The sequence below is a fragment of the Patagioenas fasciata genome, chromosome 4, assembly GCF_037038585.1.
Source record: "Patagioenas fasciata isolate bPatFas1 chromosome 4, bPatFas1.hap1, whole genome shotgun sequence".
NCBI lineage: Eukaryota > Metazoa > Chordata > Aves > Columbiformes > Columbidae > Patagioenas > Patagioenas fasciata.
The window spans coordinates 54,349,407-54,369,985 of record NC_092523.1 but is presented as its reverse complement, the minus strand read 5'-3'; the positions used below and the strand labels follow the sequence as shown (position 1 = coordinate 54,369,985).

General features: G+C 41.8%; 1 protein-coding gene across 2 annotated transcripts in view; it reads left to right on the top strand.

The window, feature by feature from the left end:
- The first annotated feature begins 1,874 nt into the window (after positions 1–1,874).
- ADAMTS3 (ADAM metallopeptidase with thrombospondin type 1 motif 3) overlaps positions 1,875–20,579 on the top strand; it is a 127,619-nt gene continuing 108,914 nt past the window's right edge. Inside the window, exons 1-3 of one of the 2 annotated variants that reach the window (XM_065836366.2) lie at positions 1,875–2,209; positions 3,307–3,334; positions 10,883–11,283. In XM_065836366.2, the coding sequence (XP_065692438.1) occupies positions 2,141–2,209; positions 3,307–3,334; positions 10,883–11,283 (498 nt within the window). In that variant the 5' untranslated portion in view covers positions 1,875–2,140. The remainder of the gene's footprint in view (positions 2,210–3,306; positions 3,335–10,882; positions 11,284–20,579) is intronic. The other variant, XM_065836367.2, reaches the window with a different exon arrangement.

Genomic DNA, 20,579 nt, shown 5'->3' with positions numbered 1-20,579 from the left:
GGTTTGCAAAGCACTCAGGTATGTTGTGTTATGGAAAAACCCACACGAAAATCAACACTGTGGTTTTCAGGATTTCAATAATGCACAATAAATAAGGTCTGTGGTCACAAGCATCAGTGAGGGAAATGAAATGTGGAATTCCTGTACGCTAAGCAAATGGTACCTGTTGTGTGCACTGGATGAGGGAAACATCCTGTGGGAGAAGTGATATATTATCAAGTAATGCCAGTCAATGTCTTAATTAAGGCACAGTGAAAGAAATCTTATGCTGGCATCCTGAGTTTGTCATTTCTGAACTGACAATTGTGATGCTGTGCCTTTGCAAACTTACTGTCCTTAATTAACCTTTTAATATATAATTATGTACCTAGCAATTTACAGAACCTCAGCCTTTCTGATTCTGCTCTTTCCAAAAGTGGTTATTGTGCAGTTACAGCCTGCTTCTTATATTTGATGTATAGAAATGATCTTGCATTTGTAACAACAGATACATACCCAGGCATTTCCACTTTTTTTCATAAGAGAACATAATGCGGTTCAGGATCTGTGTTCTCTGAAACAGTAGGGCTGCTTTACAGGCTGGTGTCACAGAATATCCAAGATATCTCCTGAAAATCAAGGCTGGAGGTCTGCTTCTCTTAAACGTTGCTATGAGCCAACTTGAGTTTAGTAGAACCAGTATTTTCTTTTCATGTGATGTTTTCTGACAGGCAGGTCAACTTTAAAGATTATTATAGTTAAGCTTTCACACATTTGCTCTGAAAACTGAGTGGCAACTATCTGCTTGTTTGTGCTAGATGGAGGCCAGTAGAAACTTATTTTTGTTGGTCATGACATCACATGAGTGGTAATACAAAACATACAACAGAACGCTATGATTTTAAGTTGGAATCCAGATGTTCCCGTATTAACCATCTCTGGTAACACTAGATAATTTTGACCCTGACAAAATTCAGTCCTCACTTTGTACTGCTGAACTGCAGGGATGTAGGAGTGTTTTATCTCTGGCTCCTAAAAGCTGTTTGCAAAGCTTTTTGTTTCCCTCTTGGGGATACTCCTGGTGGTATCTGTTACCAAGTTGTTATTGCACAACTTCAACTGCATAACATCTTCTAGGCAAATATGAGGGAGCAAGCATGTATGGAGTGTGTTGTTGGAGATTTCTGTCTCCGGAAGGCCCTGTGAGAGAGCATTTTGGTTTCTGTCCAGGCCTGGACATTGCTTTATGTGCAGCCGAGATTTAGTTGTGTGCTGAGTTCCAAGCTGGGGGTAAGAGAAGTCGCTTTGCAATTGGACTCCAGTCTGGTGGGAGTCTTGGGACCCTGTAGCTTTTCCTGTTCAGCCTTGGGTTGGTATGAAATATGGAAACTCAGGTGTGTTGTCACAGGTTGGGGAACTCTTCTCAAGATTACTGCACTGGTACGAAGCTGGTGCCCCTGTGAAGGCAGCTGAGGCAGAATGAATGGGCGGGAAGGTTTTTTTCTTTGCAGCCAGCCTGTCCATTTCCCTTCTAAGGCACGTGGGCGAAAAGACGGGGATCCCAGAGTATTTAGCGAGGAGCACATGGACAAGTCAGTAAATGAAAAATTCGTGTGGAGTGTGGAGTTCGGAAGTGTCTGCGTTTATAGCCGTGCTGAGCCGTGCCGGCCGCCGGGTCGCCCCAGGTGCGGGCGCTGCGCCCCGCCGCCCTCTCCCTGGCGATGGGTGAGCCTGCCCAGCAGCGGCAGCCTGCGGCCGGGCCGGGGCTGGCGGCCCCTGACGTCGGTGTGCCGGGCCGTGCCGAAGGCGGAGCCGCGCCCGGGGGCCGGTGCGGCTTTATTAGCGCCCCAGGTTGTGATGCGCGGCGCAGGCAGGGCGCAGCGAGCAACAGGAGGCGGCGCGGTGACTCGCCACCCCACCGCCGCCCGCGCCCAGCCCGCCCGGCTGCAGCCGGCCCCGGGGCGCCGGCGCTAGCGGGGTGCAGCCCGCGCTTCCCGCGCCCTGCCCCAGCAACGGCCACGGGGGGGATCCGCCGCCGCCCGAGGGGAAAAAAGGAAAAAGACGAGGAAAAAACAAAGGGAAGGCGAACGGAGGAAGAGCGCGGCGGGGGCCGGGAGCGTGTGGCTGGGCTGGGCGGCGGCCCCCGGGCGGCCGGCTCGTGATGGTGCTCCTGCCCCTGTGGGTAGTGGCAGCCGCGCTCCTGGGGGTCCGCGCTGCAGCCGGCCAGCAGGTGAGTGGCAGCGGGGCTTGGCGAGGCGGGGTGCCCTGTTCTGCCCGGCTGCGGAGGGCCGGGGACCGGACCTCCGCTTCCCTCGCTTCTCCTCTCCCTTTCCCTCCTGTCCTTCCTGTGGGGAGGTGCCCTGGGGCCCAGCCCTCCCCGCGGGGTCCTTTTGCCAGCGGCCCCGGCAAGCTGCCGGAACTGCGACCCCTTCCTTCACTGCCCACTACCCCTCCGCTCCCAGCCGGGCGGCCAGGGGCGCTGCGAGGTGGCCTCGGGGTTATCGGCTGGAGTGTGGCTTTCGGGACAGACAAGCCAGCCGTTCTGCACGTGTTCAGGCAACAAGCGGCACCGGCCTCGGGCTGTAAATTAGGCTTTGACAGATCAGAGGTGGCGGGCTGGGAGTGTTTACTGCTGCTTTTTTCTTGCGCCGAGCCTGTTTCATCCATTCCTCCACAGGTTTCTGTATCTGACTCTCTGATCTGGGGGGGGCAGATGCCAAACTCAGAGCAAGCTTTAGCTGGGCACGCAGCATCCCCGGTTCTGGGCCTGTTCCTGTGGCAGCCGGGGAGTGTTACTTCTGAGCCCTCTGTGTATCCATATGTATAGCGAGACCTGGTACCACACTGGTGCTGTGCTGGCATTGGCATCAGACTGGTGCCTCTGTCCCTACTGTCACTTGGGAAGTCTCATTGATTTTCCTGTTCTCTAGCACAGAGACGAAGAAGGTGAACTGTCAGCAAACTGCCTCATTACCATGCTGGCACCCTTACTTCTTAGGACCTATCACTTTCATTGACATTAAGGCCTTTATTTGGCCACTGAACTTAATTTTTGACACAGTGTTATGACATATAGAATGGGTCATTCAAAATCAGGATTTCTTAGCAGCTCTATTTATGCTAAACTTATTATGGACTCTGATATGTTCGTGGGAACAGCTGTTTATTCAGTTAAGGAGAAATACCATCCCTGGAAACCAAAACCAGAAATGTAAAAAATGGTGCAATACACACCAAGTAGTTTTTCAGACTTCTAGAAGCACTCTGCTGCCACATGTTGCATAGTAATTACACTAACAACTTTGTGCATGTGTTTCTTTTCTGCAGGCTGGTAAAGAACAACAGATCCAAACAGGTAAGTGTATTTAGCTGTTATTGCTTCTATCAAAAATAAAACAAATAAACTCAACAAACTTGCTTATTTTATGGAAAAATTATCTGTATGCAGGCAAGCATTGCCTTGTTGTACCCCCACACCATTACCACCCAGGAGCATTTGTAGTTTCACAGTGATGTGGCATGACTTGAATTTGCAGGCCCTCTCATGTCTTTGCCTCCTGATAAATCTGTGTTTCTGTTCCTAAAAATAAAACAACAAAACTTCAAAATTGCAGCGTGCTTAAACCAGCCCTCTGAATGTCACAGCAAATCAGCTCTGGGTCAGACACTTGGTCTTCATTTCTGAATCAAGGAGGAAATGCCTACTTCATTTGGCCTGGGCAAACTGTGTCTTCATACTATTTTTATTCTGTATTGGAAGCATTCAATCTTTTATTTTAGCAGGAAAAAAAATCGTTTAATGCTGAGGCCTCTCCATATTCTGTTGATGACATAGTGTGCTTGCTGCATGCCTAATGATAGTTGTTCTCTCTTGCATTGTAAATTGATATGTAAGAAAGTAGTGCACAAAGTTGGTGCCTGTGATGGATGAGGGTACTGAAATGAAAGGTACTTTCTAGTGCCCATGAAGTATTTCATATTGAAATGAAAGCTTCACTGGCTCTTTCCTAAAGACAGAAAGCTTCATACAATTAGTACCATGGAAACACACTTTAGTTTCAGAAAATCTGTGTTCATTTAAACTAAATTAATTTAGGGCTCTATGGGATGGAAGAGGTGGTGGAATGATGCAGAAGCTGGTGTTATCTCTTCCAGAATGTTAATGCAAAGGTGAACCATCTTGCAGGCTCCTTAGTTTACCCAGTTGTGAAATTAGTCTTTTAACAATTTGCTGTTGAGCACAAGTGCCTGCACAGTGCTCTGTAGCTTTTAAATGAGCGGAGCAGTAGCAATGGGAACAAACTCCTGGCAATTCTATTTCCAGTTGTTGTTAGGTCTCCAGTTCTGGGATTTTGATCTGAGGTTTTGTTCAGAAAAAGGCTTTCAAGTATTTATCTACATTTTTGAGATCTTGTCTCAATTTCAGTTTTGGCACTGCATTCTTCTGGGCTTAGGCTGATTTCCACTGTGATCAGTGAATAATAGGAATTGAGGCAGTTAGGTACATTTAAACCTAACTGGCAACAGACTCTTCTTTTCCACTGGTATGCTGATCCTGTGATTTATTTCTAGTTGTTTCCATGAGAAATGGGTTGTATTTGAATTTCAGAAACCATAAGCTATACAGGAATGTGTCTTTTAATTTATACAGTACATCAGAAAAAATTCCTTAACCTGGAAAATAACTTTTTCTCCTTTAACTTTTTCCTTTCTTTCATGGTCTCAGCATTGCTGTAATCTGAGAACAACTGAGGCACAAAGGAACCACAGGAGAGAGATGTTGTGGCATGGCGGAGAGTGAATCAGGCTCCCTTAGCAAAGGCCCCAGCGCCAGGTCTGTGTGCTCAGTGTGGGACAGGATCTCAGCCTGGCTCTGGTGGCACATGGGGAGCTTTTGCAGCTGATATGAGCTTGCCCTCCTCTACCTGGGAAGGGAGAGGTGGGAGATGAGTAGGATGTCAGCTGGTGGGTCTGTTCACTCACAGATCCATGGTCCCAAATGTCTGGTTGGTGTGTGTAGGATGCCCTTGGTGTTGGTTGTTGCCCAGCAAGAGAGAGCTCGCTGACGCATCTCTTCAGCACAACTGCACAGCATCTCAGTGGTTCTTTGTTCAGAGTAGTTTAATGGCTTCCCAAGGTCAGACCATCTGTGAGTCACTCTGGCTTTCAGGAATTGATGGTGTTTCGGCGAGGGGAAATCTATATGTTTTCAAAACACAAACAAATAGCTAACACAGTCATTGGGATTTGTCCTATGCTTTCTGTCTTTTAAACTATTAATATTTAAAGTGATGTTTTATCCTGTAAATTCTGATTCAAAATTATGGCTTACTCAGTTTAGAGTTTTAATGATGACATTAAAACCTGCACTAGGATTGTCTCCAAATGGGCTGTCCTACTTCAAGTCTGTGTTAAGTGTCACTTTGCATTGGTATTTTAAGTTTTGATTTGGCCCAGGGCTGGCTGCTGTCAGCAGCTAATCTTTTTTTGTGACCTAGAAAGTCATTTAGGACAAATGAAATAATATAGGATTTTTTAAATATCAGTATGGAATGTATCATAGAGATAGGGAGTTACCCATGCCTAATTAATTGAACGCATAAGGTACTGCAAATGCCTGGAAACTATCAGGAGGAAATGTTACTGCTGTCACTCATGAAATAGTAATACTGAAGGTGCTGGCACTCGGGCTGGTTCTATGTCTTCCCTTTGCATGCCTCAGCTTCCCATGCAGCAGAGCTTCAGCACTGTTTTTTAAAGAAAACTCTGATGTCTAACCTGCAAAACACCAGTGCCAGGCTGCTCCAACGATGAAAGCAGAAAATGGTGATGACAAAACCCCTGCTAGGGTTGTCTCTGTGTTCCTGCACCATCTTTTCTTGTTATTAAGCAACAGTTTGCTAAGTAACTGGAACAGCTCTGTGCTCATCCCATTCTGTCAGAAGATAGGAACCCATTATAGTATTTTTATTGAAGTGCTGTCCTCTTTCTGCAACAGCAGGTAATTATTTTTTCCAGTACTTCCACTGCAAAGCTGGGTGTCTGACATCCAGCAATCTGACTGTATCATAGCTTGTGAATTGAATTCAGAAGATGCAGGCACAGTGATGCTCTGGAGGTTTTATGTTGGCTCCACTCCTTGTACTACCTGAGCAAAAGTAGGTGAGCTGCCTGACACTGCAAACTATGTTCAGATATATCCCCCAAGAGAGGTGAGGCAGCTCTGGAAGGTGATGGTAACTCTCTGGTCATCCCAGCATGCCAGTACAGGACAGTCTGGGACTTAGCACACAGCTCGATACTGGGCCAACTAGGACAAGATGTTATCAGAAGTTCCTGCACATTTGTTTCCTTGCACAGTACCCAGCATCATCTTTGCCAAACCAGTTGTGCTTTTGGTGTAATTTTAGTGGGTTTCCACATTCTTGTTCCTAATTGAAATATTTGCTAGCAGTATAAAGAGGCAGAAAATATTTGGAAAAAAAAAATGTACTGCCAGCACTTTCACTCAGTGGACAAAATTTCACAGGTCATGGCAATAGGCAAAGGAGCTTCTGTGATAAAAATTATTTGTTCATGAAAATTGGTCCTTGGATTGCAATACAGGAGGGTCCTGTTATCAAAATCTATTTACGTGCAGTGTAAGCAAGAGAATAGTCGGAATAATGAACACTAGATGAGGTTTAAATACTTCATAAAATAAAAAGAAAAAGTTGTCTTTGATCTTGGGTAGCTTGATTTAGACATAGGAATAATTTTTCTGAATTTTCAGAAATTCCTGCTTTTCTGCTGATTCCACTGATTTCAATTTAGGCTATGCTTTTGAAATCTACTTTCTTAAGTGAATGTTTATGCATTTGGAATTCCACTGTGGGCATTCACATGAACAATTTTTGATCTGTGTATTTCACAATATCTTACACCTGAAAAAATAATGCTCTTCCAAATGCAAATGACTAAAACAAAAAAAAAAAATTTAGGGCTTTTGAATTTCCATTGTCACCAGCTGTTTTACAGTGCAAAGACAACTAATGTGAGCTGGTGGTGTTAATTCTTGGGTTTCATGTGTATTTGAGAGGAAAAAGGTATGGGCAGACTTTTCAGAGGCATTCTTGCTAATTATGTTCTGGCACACAAAGAAAGAATGTAATGTTCTTTCATCAATGCTTTCTTTCAACTTAAACATTGTGCAACTGGAACAGCAGTTCAAAACCAGATGAAAAAATGAACAAAATTTTAAGTGTTTTTTCTATTGCTCTGTGTTATTCTCTGATCACTACTGTAAGCTTTGAATTATCAAAACAGAATGGCTCTGAAATTTTAGCATAGGAAAGGCAACACCTACAGCTGCAATAGTATTGCTGAAGGCCGTGGCGTCTGTGGAAAAAGGGTAATAGAAGTCAGCATAGGAGTTTAGATGTCTTCAGTATTCAGTCATGTCACATTTAATTTTAATTGCCTTTGAACAAAAGGTATTTCCTCTTCCAGCTCAGCATTTAGAGACTCTGGAAAAGGCTTTTACTGACTCAAAAACTCGACAATTCTTATTTTCCACTCCTTATTCCTACCTTCTTGTGGCTAACTGGCTGTTCTTCTTATTAGCAAAGTAACTTTTTTTGTTCCCGCAATTAGAAGTCTGGGAGTACTGCTGCAAGACATGCAAAGCATTTTCTTGGTCAGGCAGTGGACACAGAATTTGATCATCAGACTGTGGTCTCTGGCATTAGTCATCCCGCTTTGAAAATAAGCCACAAAGAATCTTGGTGAGGTAAAAGGAGGAATGTCGATCTGTGAATGAAGTCTCCTCACCGAAGTGCGGGGAATGTGAGGGTCTAGATTTTCACTGTGACCCAGTTAGGATGTACAACCCAGTAGCTCTGTCTCCTACTCCTGGCCTGATGTATAAGTATTAGAAATGAGTTTTAATTTGGTCCATCCTCTGAGGAAAGAGGTGAGCAATCCTGACTCAGAATTCCCAGTGTTTTACATGGGAATTATCCTAAGGGTAATGTCCTAATTAGGATACCAGTTTTAGAACCTGATCTTGTAGGTGTATGGCAAAATAGGTTGAGTTGGCTGCTGCTGAAAAACACCATGATTCCTATCTGTAGGACATGGAGTATGTTTTCAGAACAATGGACTTGAAAATGATAAGGAACTTTTAACTTGCCTGTGTTATGTGAAGATATTTAGAGTGCAAGAATTTAAATGTCTGTGTATGTCCTATGAGTACTATATGTTGTCTTTCTGTCAAATCCCTCAGTAACTGGCGTGAAAGAAAATTGGAGAAAAAAACCAATTCTATGAAGCCGTTAGGAATGTGTTCCTACTACAGTTATTAGTTGAATGTGTCAATCTCTTAAAAAGGGCAGACTCTGCTCCCAGTAGAGAGGAATTCGCTACTGAGCTTATTCTCTATTAATGTGCAGTTCAAGTGTGGTTCACACTGGGAGCAGGTAAAATTTAACTTGTTTAATTAAGTATATTTATTTGAGGAATTCTCAGTGGCACTTAGTGGTAGCATCTGAGCTAGCCAATTGTGGAGTTCTTTTAAGTGAAAAGTACCAATAGTATCACTCTAATATTGCTTTAGCCAGTTAGGAAGGGAAAAGCTAGGGAATAATTATTTCTGTGATAAGTGTCTTTCTAACTCTCACATAATCTAATACACAGGTAATAAGACTTAGGGTTTGGCCCAGCTCTTAGCAGCAGTTTAGCCCACAGCTTTACCTGGCTTCTTCTCCTTTTACAGGATGAAAATTGGACACCGAATATCCTGATTACTCCCAGATTACAAAGGTGTTGCAGAAAAGATAAGCTCATTTGATGGGCTTGTTTTACAGTGGTGTAAAATTACTTGAAACACCTGTGTGTCCCGATGAAGGGCTGCAAATGTGATAAGTGATAACAGAAGACCTTTCTCTGACCGAAGGGGAGATTCTCTTCCTTTTCTCAGCAGTGCCTAAGAATAGCAGAGAGCACAGAGGGCAAAAACATTATTCTCTTAGGTTGTTAATGCTATTTTTGGGATACAGGTAAGGGACCACACAGAGGTTTCTTGGGGGGTGGAGGGTATTGTGTTCACCTGGACCAATTCAGAACCCAATTGCAAGTTTTCTAGTCAGCTAATGTTGCTGCTAATTACACAGGAATCCTGAGCTGACCAGCGGGAATCACAAAAAGTGAGGCAAATGGGGCTTTCATTGCTGTTATCTTTTTTTCTATGGTGGCTTTCCTTGTTTGGCCAATGCCCCTGCTAAAGCAAATTAACCTTGGGATAACTTTTCCTACTAATTGGCGGCGTGCAGCCTTGTCTGGCCACACCGTTGAGGTGTCTGGGGATGCTTTGCCACTGATCAGAAGTATTAAAGCAGTGACTTCTTGGCAGCACACCTTGTGTTTAGGACACACTGCCTTAGCTAAGGGTTGTGCTATTGAGCTTCTGTAGTATTACCTGAGGATTTCTTTAGTACTATCAACAGAGTACTGTTTTGCTGGTTTTATAGCTCCTGTGTATTGCAATAAAGTGGAAGTTTTAGGTAAAAATTTGTAAAGTTCTGCATTTAGGTTTTTTTTTTTTCAATAATTACCTTCTCTGGTTTTGTATTCTGTTAAGTTAAGATGCAAAGAGGAAGGGTAATAGCAAGTTGCTGGGTAAGGGTATTCGTTAGAGGAGATCTGTAGAGGGAAAAGTTACTGCTTGTACCACTGCTTGCATCGATTGCTTTATCAACAGTGTGTGATTCCCACTGGATTCTTTTCTGTATTTCAGTTTTCTAAGACTGCAGGAATATATATGGAAATTGCAGCTATAAACTGAGCATGGCACTTGATTTTCAAAATCTTAATGGAGGTCTTGACACAGGAGCAAGCAGTTCTGTTTAAGGTTTATGAAGCAATTGCACGGCATTTCTTACAAGAAAATTCAAAAGGGTCACTGCCTCTTCTTTGGCTAGTAAGCAAACCTAAACCTCAGGAAACTCCTCAGATAAATGTGAAAGAATATTTCAAGGTTTTCTCTGTACATTTTATGAAAATAGTCATCAAGGACCTGCTTCTTGAAAATTTTGGCATGTGAAGGGTATTTTGCATGTGCTTATTGTGTATCCCAGCATCTGTGGTGTGTGTTTATTGGAGGTGGCTAACTGGGCAGTTTCTTGTGTTGGTCCAACTTGGCATGATCCATGTGCTTTCCCTTAAGCTGAAATGGTCTTCCTCTCACATTGTCACTGGTTTGTCATACCTTGCTTAAATTATGATGTGTCAAAATTCTTCTTTCTTACATGTCCTCCTCCCAGTGTCTGTGTAAAAGTAGTACAAAGCATTTTTATAATAGCAGTTGATAGCATTAAGAATTTTAAAAGCCTTACTGTGAGGTACCCAAGTGAAGATTTATAAGCTCAAGTGTTCCAGCTAAGGAGAGCAGTAACATGTACCTTATGTTTGCTTACGTTTTATTGGTGTGCTTAAATCCAGACTAGCTTATCTAGTAGATGGTTTAATGTACATTGGTGTGGTAAGTGGCACTGTCCTCTGTCCTTTTGAAACATAGACAGGTTTTTATCATTCTTCAGCAGACATTGTCAATGGAGTGATTTAGAGCAGCTCTAACAGGAATCCTAAATCGACAATATTGCAAGCATAGATATGAGTCAAAGGGGTCCAGCACATGTGGCATTTGATGTTAGGCCTGAAAACACAGTAGTTGTGTGTTGTATAGTAAATGAGCTGCAGCTGGAGTGTACTCTGAGTGAGCGGAGCCTGTAACATTTAAGACAATGGCTTGTCCAATCCTTGCATGTACCATTTGTTCTAGTGACGTGCATTTCTGTTCTTTGGTCTTCAGGCTTGTTCCATACTCTTGTTCTAATTTTAGTTTGCTTTTGGATATTTCTCTTGGCAGAATTACAAAAAAGCGGACTGAGACCGTATGGGTTAGTGATTCCAATTAGTACCAATGCAGATGGAAGCTATATCTCCAATATCCTCTCTGCAAGTCACCAAAGAAGATCAACACGGGAGGTATCCCAAAGCCCTAAACAGCTGTATTTTAATGTCACTGCATTTGGAAGGGAATTCCATCTCCGGCTGAAACCCAACACTCGTTTAGTGGCTCCCAAGGCAGTGGTAGAGTGGTACGAAGACTCTGTGGAAACTGGAAATGATGCCAGTAATGCAAATCAGACTAGAACTGCTACAGAGAGATTATGGAAAAAAGAGCCCCTGTGGACCAGCTGTGCCTATGTGGGAGACATAACTGATATCCCTGGAGCTTCTGTTGCTATTAGCAACTGTGATGGTCTGGTAAGGCTTTCATGTCTGATATTTTACCATTTTGCACACAGCTTTTTTGCTTTTAACTGCACTTTACTAATTGTATCATTTTAAGAACTTCATTTCATAAATCCCTTAGAAAATGCCTCAGTATGTATTGATATATACAGCCCTACTGCTTTACTCTGGGATAATTTCTCTGATTTTGATAAACAAAGTCCTTAATGTCACTAGTGATGGAGAGAAACTAAACCTACACTTTTTTAATTTTCCTTTTTATTTTCATGAGGTGCTACAAATGGGGAAATTAATAATGGTGTTATTTTTAAGACTTAAAAGATGACCTGTTGTTGAGTGAATGTAGAATTTGGCATCCAAAAAGTCACTGTGTATTTCTCAAGTAGCAAAATTGCAGGCTGCCCTGTAGTCCAAGAATAGCAACGGATTTAAGTTCTAAAGTTTTTATTTATAAAGCAAGCATGCTTTTTGTTTTCTTAGATGCAATTTTGTTTCATCACAAGGTATCATACGAGAATTGAGTGGTTCGTATCTATAAAGGGTCCATTCTCAAAATTGTGCTGGCCTACTTGCTGTGTTAGTTGAAAATGTGGTATTTCATTGTGGTTTCAACAGATGCAGTGACTGGCTTGGTACACAAATCCCATATTGAAAGACCAGGCATGTATTGAGTACACATACCATTCATTAATTCAATCATGTGGTAAAGAAAGCTAACAATACTTACCTTGTACTCTTTAAGTAGCAGGAGCAGTGGTGGAACATGACTGCAGCATCCAGGAAGATTAATATACTGGTTACTCTGCTGGTATTCAGGAGATGAATCATATCAACAGGTCTGCAACAAGTATCCCTTCTTGGAAACAGGTTTCCCTCTTCCCGCCACATGTTAACAATTTGATTCCATTTTGCAAAAAGTACTGTCTAGCAAACCTTCCTGCCTCTGCTGTACATAATTTATTTCAGGTAAAACATTGCATAAATGTCTCGGACTCCTGATTCAGAGTTTAGGGCTATGCACAACCAACCTTGGCTTTCCTTACTTAAAGAAAGAAAATACTAGTGGGATTTACATCTGAGCTTATCAACTACCATAATTTTGGTGGGGTTTGTTTGGGTGTTTGTGATGGTGGTGTTGTTTTTGTTTTGTTTTTTTTTAGGAGAATCTGTTGGCAGTGTGCTGTGTTTACGAAGGCCATGCGGACATTTCCCTGGATAGATATAGCTTCAGATGTAGTTCTTAGAATGAATGAGACACTGGGTTTGAGAGCTGTGTTTTAGAAGTAATCCTGAATGAAATTCTTGTGTTAAGTGAGACAGCACAGTAAGACAATAAATTGGATTAAAAGGAATTAGATTAAGGAGTACAGCAGCTTTGGCAGAGATTGCCATGTGGCCGACAAGCTGCTTGTGTTGTTTTTTGAGTTAACTGAGATGAAGTAGTCACTGTCTTCACAAACCTCCATGTGTATGAGAAGACAGCAGGTGTCAGAAGGGTCCTAAGTAAAGAATAGGGGGCTAGCAGAAGTAACTTGAAGTTAGCATTTCTGGCTTCTCTGTTGCTGTACTGTGTGTCTCTCAACCAAGCTAGAATATTTGATCCTAAGTGTATCCTTGTGAAGGGTTTCGTTAGAAGGAGATATGTTGTTGAATTAGTCAGGCCCAAAGGAATCTCAAGGCCACTTCGAGAAGCTGAGAACAGAATCTGCTGTGAGAAAGAGGGGCATTTCTTCATTAACAGGGCCTCAGCACGGTGTGAGTCATCAGACCTGTCATCGGTGGGGCTCCAGCGTGTGGACTGGCCATGATACTCATTTAGTGAATCCATGCTTGGAGCGTGGATTCGTGATTAGAGAATAGTTGCGTATATAAGGAGACTTGTTTCTATGATAAATGGCTTTTGCGTGATTCACATTGAATCGGAGTGCTGAGTCCTTTATCGTTCCAACATATCCTAAAGATGTGAAGAATGAAATAACATTGCTTAACGGAAACTGGAACAACAATGAGAAATTTTAGGGCCATGTGCCTATTGGAAAGATTTATTTTTGACTTCAGAAGAATTTAGACACTCTCAAGGGTAGCCAGGTAGGTCCTTACCTTTTGGGGGAAGGTAAAGGCAATTACTGTTGTAACAATTTGCTCAGTGTATAACTTATAAAGGAAGTTTCATGTTATAAGTAACAGAAAAAGAATACTTGGCTGAACACCAGTTAGTGAAAGGCCTTGCAAACTTTTTTGTGCGTAAGATTTTTAATCATGACTTGTAAGACACCTGCTGATAGCTAGGCAAAATTGTGTATTGTGTTGAAGTGTACTTCAAAGACATTGCTGAATATCATATTGTTTAATGTTTGCTCTCAGCACTAGACATATGGTCATGAGAAACATAATGGTTCTAAATTTTGGTTGCTTAATTGTAAATATGTGGAATAATTGGCACTTGTACTAGTAAAGAAAGGTTTTATCCAATGTTTTTCCCTGAATGGAAACTTACATAAACTATTTAAAACCAAAACTGTTCAAATATTTTGGTTTTTGAATGTATCTACTTTTGCAGTAGAAGTCAGCTGCATGCCATCAGTTTTGCAAAATCCTAACTTCACATTGCTTAATATCCCTTGAAAACAACCCTGCTTATTTAAAAACTCACGTGCAGGTGCGTGAACTTGTCATAGCTAAACAACACTTAATTAGCCTCGAGTTTTTATTGCTATGTTTAAAAAAAAATAATAGGATGAGTAGATGACAAATGCTATGTAAAGTTGTTGAGGGTTAAGATTGCGGAGTGACAATCAAACCCTGGCAGACGTATTGTTAACCTCCTTCCCTCACCCAACTTCCCCCTTTTGCCCCTCCCTCTCCCCCCTTCCCACTCAGGACAGGCGATCGGGAGGGAAAGAAGGACAGAGAGAAGAGAACTGGACAAAATTAAGAATGTTTTACTAATGCTACTAATAAGAATAGAGAAAATAATACAAAATATACAAAACCAATCTTGAAAGTTTCAGCAACTGCAGAGTCGGCACCCAAAGTCCTGGATTAGACTCTGTAGCCAACCGGAGCTGGATTCAGTCTCTCACTAGGCCTCAGTTCGCAGGGACGACCAGCAAGGTCCTCTCCTACTGTCAGCCATAAGCAGAAGGGAAAAGGAAAAGGGATGAGATCCTCGTGATCTCCCACTTTTATATGAAGTATTCACGTGAATGGAATGTTATACACAGTTGGTCAGTTTCTTGGTCACCAGTTTCTCGTTGCCCCTCTCGTGAGATGTCCATCCATGCTTATGAGTAAGTTTGCATTCCATTGCTAGGCTTACCAAAACATGTGTCTGGTTCTCCAAGAAAATGCAGCTAACATGAAGGCTTTAGCTGACAGGCAAAATTCACTAAAAGAGAAACTTGTTTTTTAACAAAACCAGGACAAAGGTAATAATAGTGATTAAAACCCCCTGTAAAGGAGAATTCCATAGCTTTCATATGTAAAACATGTCAGGTGGATTTGTAATGCTGTCTAATACTGACTGGGTTTGGTATTGTATGAGTAATGCTTTCTTTCAGATTGTGCTTCCACAGTTTTCTATGGCACCTTTCTGCTGTTGTTTTGGTCACAATAACAGTTTTTGTTACAATATTTACAGTGTTTATCAAATATTTGCTAGAGTTGCAGCAAAACTTGTAACTGAGTTACAGGCATCAAGCAAAATCATCCTTCTTGAGTTCAGATAGCATGTGGAGAAGTCCTGCGTTGTCTCAGGTCAAGAAGATTATGTAGCTTTTAGTGCCTTGCAGAATTTGGCCTTCTGGTAATTATTGCTGGTTCCTGCTGTAGTTACTGCTGCTTTTGTCTGCTATGTTCATGTTATTAATACTAGAGCTTGCCCTGTGATGGCAGTGTTTTGAAGTTAAGATGGTACTGTCATAATGCAGAAATATTGATCCAGCAGTGGGAAGGGAAGAGTGCTGATGAAGAACGTGGTATTTTTTGTAGAAGATTATTTTTGCGTTGTGCTGACATTCATCAGCTGAAAGGGACAGCATCCTTGGGCTCTGTGGGCTTGAGAAATTGAAGCCTGTCATCTCTTGTCAGAAAAAGGGTAAAAGGAGACAAGCTCTTCATAACTTTGATCTGCAGATGGTGAAATTGTAGTTTCACAGACAGCAGCCTGGATTTAAGTCCACTGATTTGTTCTTCGCCTTTTCTTTATTTGGCTTTGGTTTAGTAGATGTTCAGAGGCAGAGTATGTTGCAGTGATGGAAGTACATACAGTTGTTTGGGCTCAACAAGGCTCAGCTTACCCAGACCATGCTTGCAGACTGTATGGGGTCACGCATTTGTAGCCTTTTAATTTTTGCATTCCCATGTCTCATTCTGCCCCCTTCCTGCTTTTAGTGCCTGTGCAGTAACATCTCACCTCGGTACTCTGCTGCTGTCCATCTCATGAAGCTCAGTTTTACAAAGGGGAGTACGTATTATTAAAGGTTATTGCAAGCCTCCCTGCGTAAGCAGTTGTCCAGCCCCTTCCCTGTTTACATGAGTAGCATCTTCACTTTTGTCCTCCATATAAAGATCAGATCCTGAAAACACTCATGATATACTTAAATTTAATATAATCTGACATAGTAAATCAGATAATGGTGCCTTCTCTTCTGGATGACTGTGGGAATGTGTTTTGTGTGTGTCTGTACTCAATAAGTTTAATGTAGATTCCTAAACAGGGTCAAGTTAATGTTCATCTTCTGGACAGTATTTTTGTGTCTGATTCATGTGGTAGGCTTCTTGTTCTAAGATGCCAAGATGCTACAAGGGCTTTAAGTGGCTTAACTTTTCAGAAGTTACTAAAGTTTTTCTGACCTGGTGGTAATTTTGTTGCTGAGACAGTATTGGCGTGCATCTAGAGAAACATATGGTTTAGAGAAGAAGGAAAATAATTGCAAGGCATTCAAGAAGGTGGAACTAAGTTCAAAGCAGATTTTGCAGGTGACAGTTTTTACAAATTGCTTATGCCCGGTGCAGTGCTGTATCTGCTGTGGAAGATGCAGAAAATTACTAGCTTCAAAAATCCCTTACAAATGTTTCTGATTGTAAAGAAACAGAGCACAGCAAACTTCACATTTAGAAATAACAAAGTAAAAGTTTTTAAATTGGTCCCTACATTTTTGTTGTAGAGAAAATTCCTTCAGTTCATCAATTGCCTTTCTTCCTTTTGTAACAAGCTCCAAACCATTGCTGGTATGCAATGCATTTAGCCTGTACTTACATTTTGAATTATGTCATTACAGACATATTTGTCCTCGTTATTGTGATCTGGTTTATATTCACATCTAGGCATTGCCAAGTGTGAATGTTGTCTTATGTTTCTTCCAGAGCATTAATGTTACTTGTTTTAAACAAAAGCCAGTATGGTTGATCTTTAATCTTTGACTTCAGTTACCAGGTAAAATGTGATTTGCTGTGTTTATTGGAAAACCATGGCCTTCAAGTCCAGGGCTGCATATGTTCATTTGAGGGTACGACTGTTTGCAAATGAAACATCTTCGGTAGTCTATCTGCCATTTAATGGTCAACCGTCAAAACAGGGAAATCCTGAAAGATAGACCAACTGTGAAGACTAAAAACAAAACAAAACAATGACAAAAAAATCAACTGGTCAGGTTTATGACTTGAGACCAATTATTCCTCATTTGCTTGTTGTCATCCCTTTTTTCTAAGGATATGAAAATGGGAATAAAATTGTGAGTGTCTTTGACACCATTAAAGTCAGTACACAAGTTGATGTTCACCTGTTTGTGTTTTGGGAGTTTCAACATGTCCTCAAAGTTTGGTTTTGATCATTGGACATGACAGTCCCCTAGCATAGACTTCTTGAAAGTAGGGACTTCTTAACTGTTAGTCTTTAACTTTGCATCTTATTTTCACCTTTCCCCTTCATGGAAAGAAGCTGATAAGAGTTCCCTATTCTCAGTGATTATGGTACACTTTGCATTAATGATTTTTGAGTTATTTGAAGTTTCTGAATGGGAGGATGTACAGAGATGTGCACAGTTACTTTCCTTTGGTAAATGTTTGAAACACAGACTGGAGTATTTCAGACTAGAGATACTTGCACGAAAACTCAAGCCCTGGTTCAGGAAAATCCTCAAAAATATGCTTAAGTTCAGGCACGTGGTTAAGTCCATACCAGGACCTAAGCAGTTTCAGAGCATTTTCATTTGTTTCAAATCCTTTTTATTACCTGTTGCTCCATCAAGACTCAAGTAAAGGCTTATTTCGTGTTCACATGTTGGTACTAATGTATTGTTTCAGTGTTATTTCCCCTAAGCTGGCAAAATGATGTTACTAAATGGAGAAACCGTTGTTTTCTAGGAGCTGTTGATTTTTTGTGTATATTAAAAAAGCATTTTGGAGACAAACACTTGAAATGCTGCTGAGCATCTGGTTATAGACCATGTGAAACTCTTGATGAGCTTAATTCCAGTGTTCTAAATAATATTATTAGGGAATCACTGTCGAGCAGGGCTGCTGTGGGAAGGTCATTGAATCATCTTGACTTCTCAGTGCAATGGCAATGAGTGGGTGGTGGGCCACAGCCACAGCAGGCATAGGTATGTGTGCTCTCAGGCGGGATGAGATGTGCATCAAGGCTCAAAATGGGACCCTTCCCTCAGCCCTCCCAGTCCAGGCTGTAGGGCTGTGGAGCAGCATGGGAAGCTGTGTGCTTCTGCTGCCCAGACTGTGGCTGAGTGGACATCTGGTAATCCAATACCTCTGGGAGCGTGAAACACTGGAAAACATGATAAATGGCTTGGGAGATATCGCCACGTCCTGACTCTGTGCTGCTCTGTGCAAATGGCAGCAGTGTCTTAGACTGATTTAACGTTCTTATATTCATGTTACTCTGCCCTATTGCACACTTTCCACAGTAATTACATCCTACAGTGCACTCCCTTAACCTGCCATGCCTGTTCTCACCACTTGTATTCTGCTGTACTTGGCAGCCCTGCAGAATTATTAACTGGGCTGGATATGTTGCAGCTGCCTCTTTGGAGTGACAAGTCCCATCTGGTAACCTCAGCCAGTCCTCCCCATTTGACTGAGCAAGCTGCTGGGTCAGTGGCCTTTGGTCACTGTCAGACTGGGCTTGGACTTCATCCCAGTCGCCTCTGGAGTATGTAGCACTTTCTAGAGGGTAATAGAGACTTTTCAGACATAGCAATCCACAGTAGAGAGAATTGTTCAAAGTTCAAAAGTTTGAGGAACTTAGGAAAATGCAGTACTATCGTGTTGCTTATTCAGGATTTCAGGCTTCATGCATACAACACTGAGGGAAGTGGTATTGAGAAGGGAGGTGATGGGTAATTGAAGTAAAATGTCAATGTAGTATAAAGTAATATAATATAGAAGAACCTTTAATATGTTTAATTAGCTTTCTTCAAAGCTGTCACTCAAAGTAGATATTTCATCATTACTTTGTGTAGTGTAGTCAGAGTTTATGCAGATGGTTGCTCAAGCTCCATTTGTTTCTCTTTGTTTTTATAAGTTTTTCTAATGGGGCCAGATTTGGGTTGATGACAGATTTTTTTCCTTGCTTTGTAGAGGAGCTGATTCTTTAGTCCTTGTATTTCCTTCTCTCCCTCTGCCTTGCATTTCTCCCATTCTCTTTTAGAATAAATTACCCTTTCCCACATAAGATCTCTCTTCACACATAAGCCTTCCAAGTCCCAGCTCAGCTCTTAGCCATCTCTGCTTCCCGCCTTGTTCCTCAGGACTACTACATCAGCCCATGCCCTATGTAAGATTAAACTCACTTGAAAAGAAAGCTCTTTTTCAGAGATGCAGAGAGAATTTCTTTGCTTAAGCAGGTAGTTTTAGAAACCTATTGTTGATACCAGTTTCATGGCTGCCTGTTTGAGGATGGTCAACTGGGGAAACCTTTGTGCTTTGTACTTATTGTACAAAGTAGGAAGTAGTAAAAAGGGTTATACTCAGAGATTCCACTTGGTTGTATGCTTTATGTTTTCAAGGCTGATTCACCCTCTACGTCCTCCTCTGAAATAAAAATTTTCCGATGGGCTACATCTCTCTTTCCCTTTGTTCCAAGGATTGTGCAGTCATAGGAAAAACTGAATAGCTATACAGTAGTACTGCTCTGGACTTTTAAGTAGATCAAATTGGGCCAAAATGTAAGTAGCCACACAAATATCTTTCATAGCATGGAAATATGTGATCAGTTTGGGTAATAGGTTTTCCAAATGGAAAAAGATGCCATTTCTTTTTAAAATGGAGAACAAAAGCAAAAAGCCTGACGGTCTCCCTGATCTGAAGAAATCCCTCCTGCAAGAGCTCTTTTCCTCCTGTGTAGAGAGGGAGGGAAGCAGACCTGCTTCCTTGTTGTTCTGTAAAGGATGCTGAGAAGAATCCTGGATAAGGAAAAACTGGGAGTGTGACCTGACACAGTTAAATAAATAAAATAGGTGAAGTACTTTGCACATCCCTGCAGCATGATGGTACAATGAAGAGATCAGCTCCTGCCATGGCAGAATGAGGGGACCACTGAGGAAGATCAGCAGAGAGATTACAGATCTCTTGGGCTTTGGACTATTAATCAGGACCAAGAAAAGCCCTTCTGACTAAAGGGATCATGGGCAGATTTGAGAATGTTTTTTTTCTTCTCTCCAGTACCTTTCACCAGGCATGATTTCTCTGTGAGAGAAATAAAGAGCAATATTTGGGACTGTAAGCAGACATCAGCAAGGTATTTGAAGTTTACCTTTGAGGTAACTCGCTTTCCCCCCCCTCATTGCTTTGATTACGGTAATTCCTTGCTTAAAACCAGGGCTCATGATTGCTGACCAAATCCTACGTTGCTGGAGCTGACACGGTACTTCCAGGGCCCCAGCCAGGGTTTGTGTGCAACATTGCTGTCATATGGACATGGGAATACGCCTATGTGTGTGTACTGGACACTGCAGAATTTTTTAAAGTTTTTTTTTTTTTTTCAAGGAGCTCAACAGTCTCCTATATAAGCTGTACAAAGATTAAATGTTTCCAGTTCGTTATTAATTTATGCTGTGGTGCAAGTCATGCTTGATCAGAAAAAAAGGGGGGGGGAAACAACCAACTTAAAAAAAATGTCTGTTTTAAGTGTTTATAGTTATTTTTGATTGAGAAATTAGTTTTTTCTTACTTAGTAGCACATCCATTTGAAGATTAGGATATTTATGAATTTTTTCCACTTTACTATCCAGGTAAAAATATGTCTGGACCATATCACTTTATGCTGTGTCCATTTGGCTTCACAGTAGTCC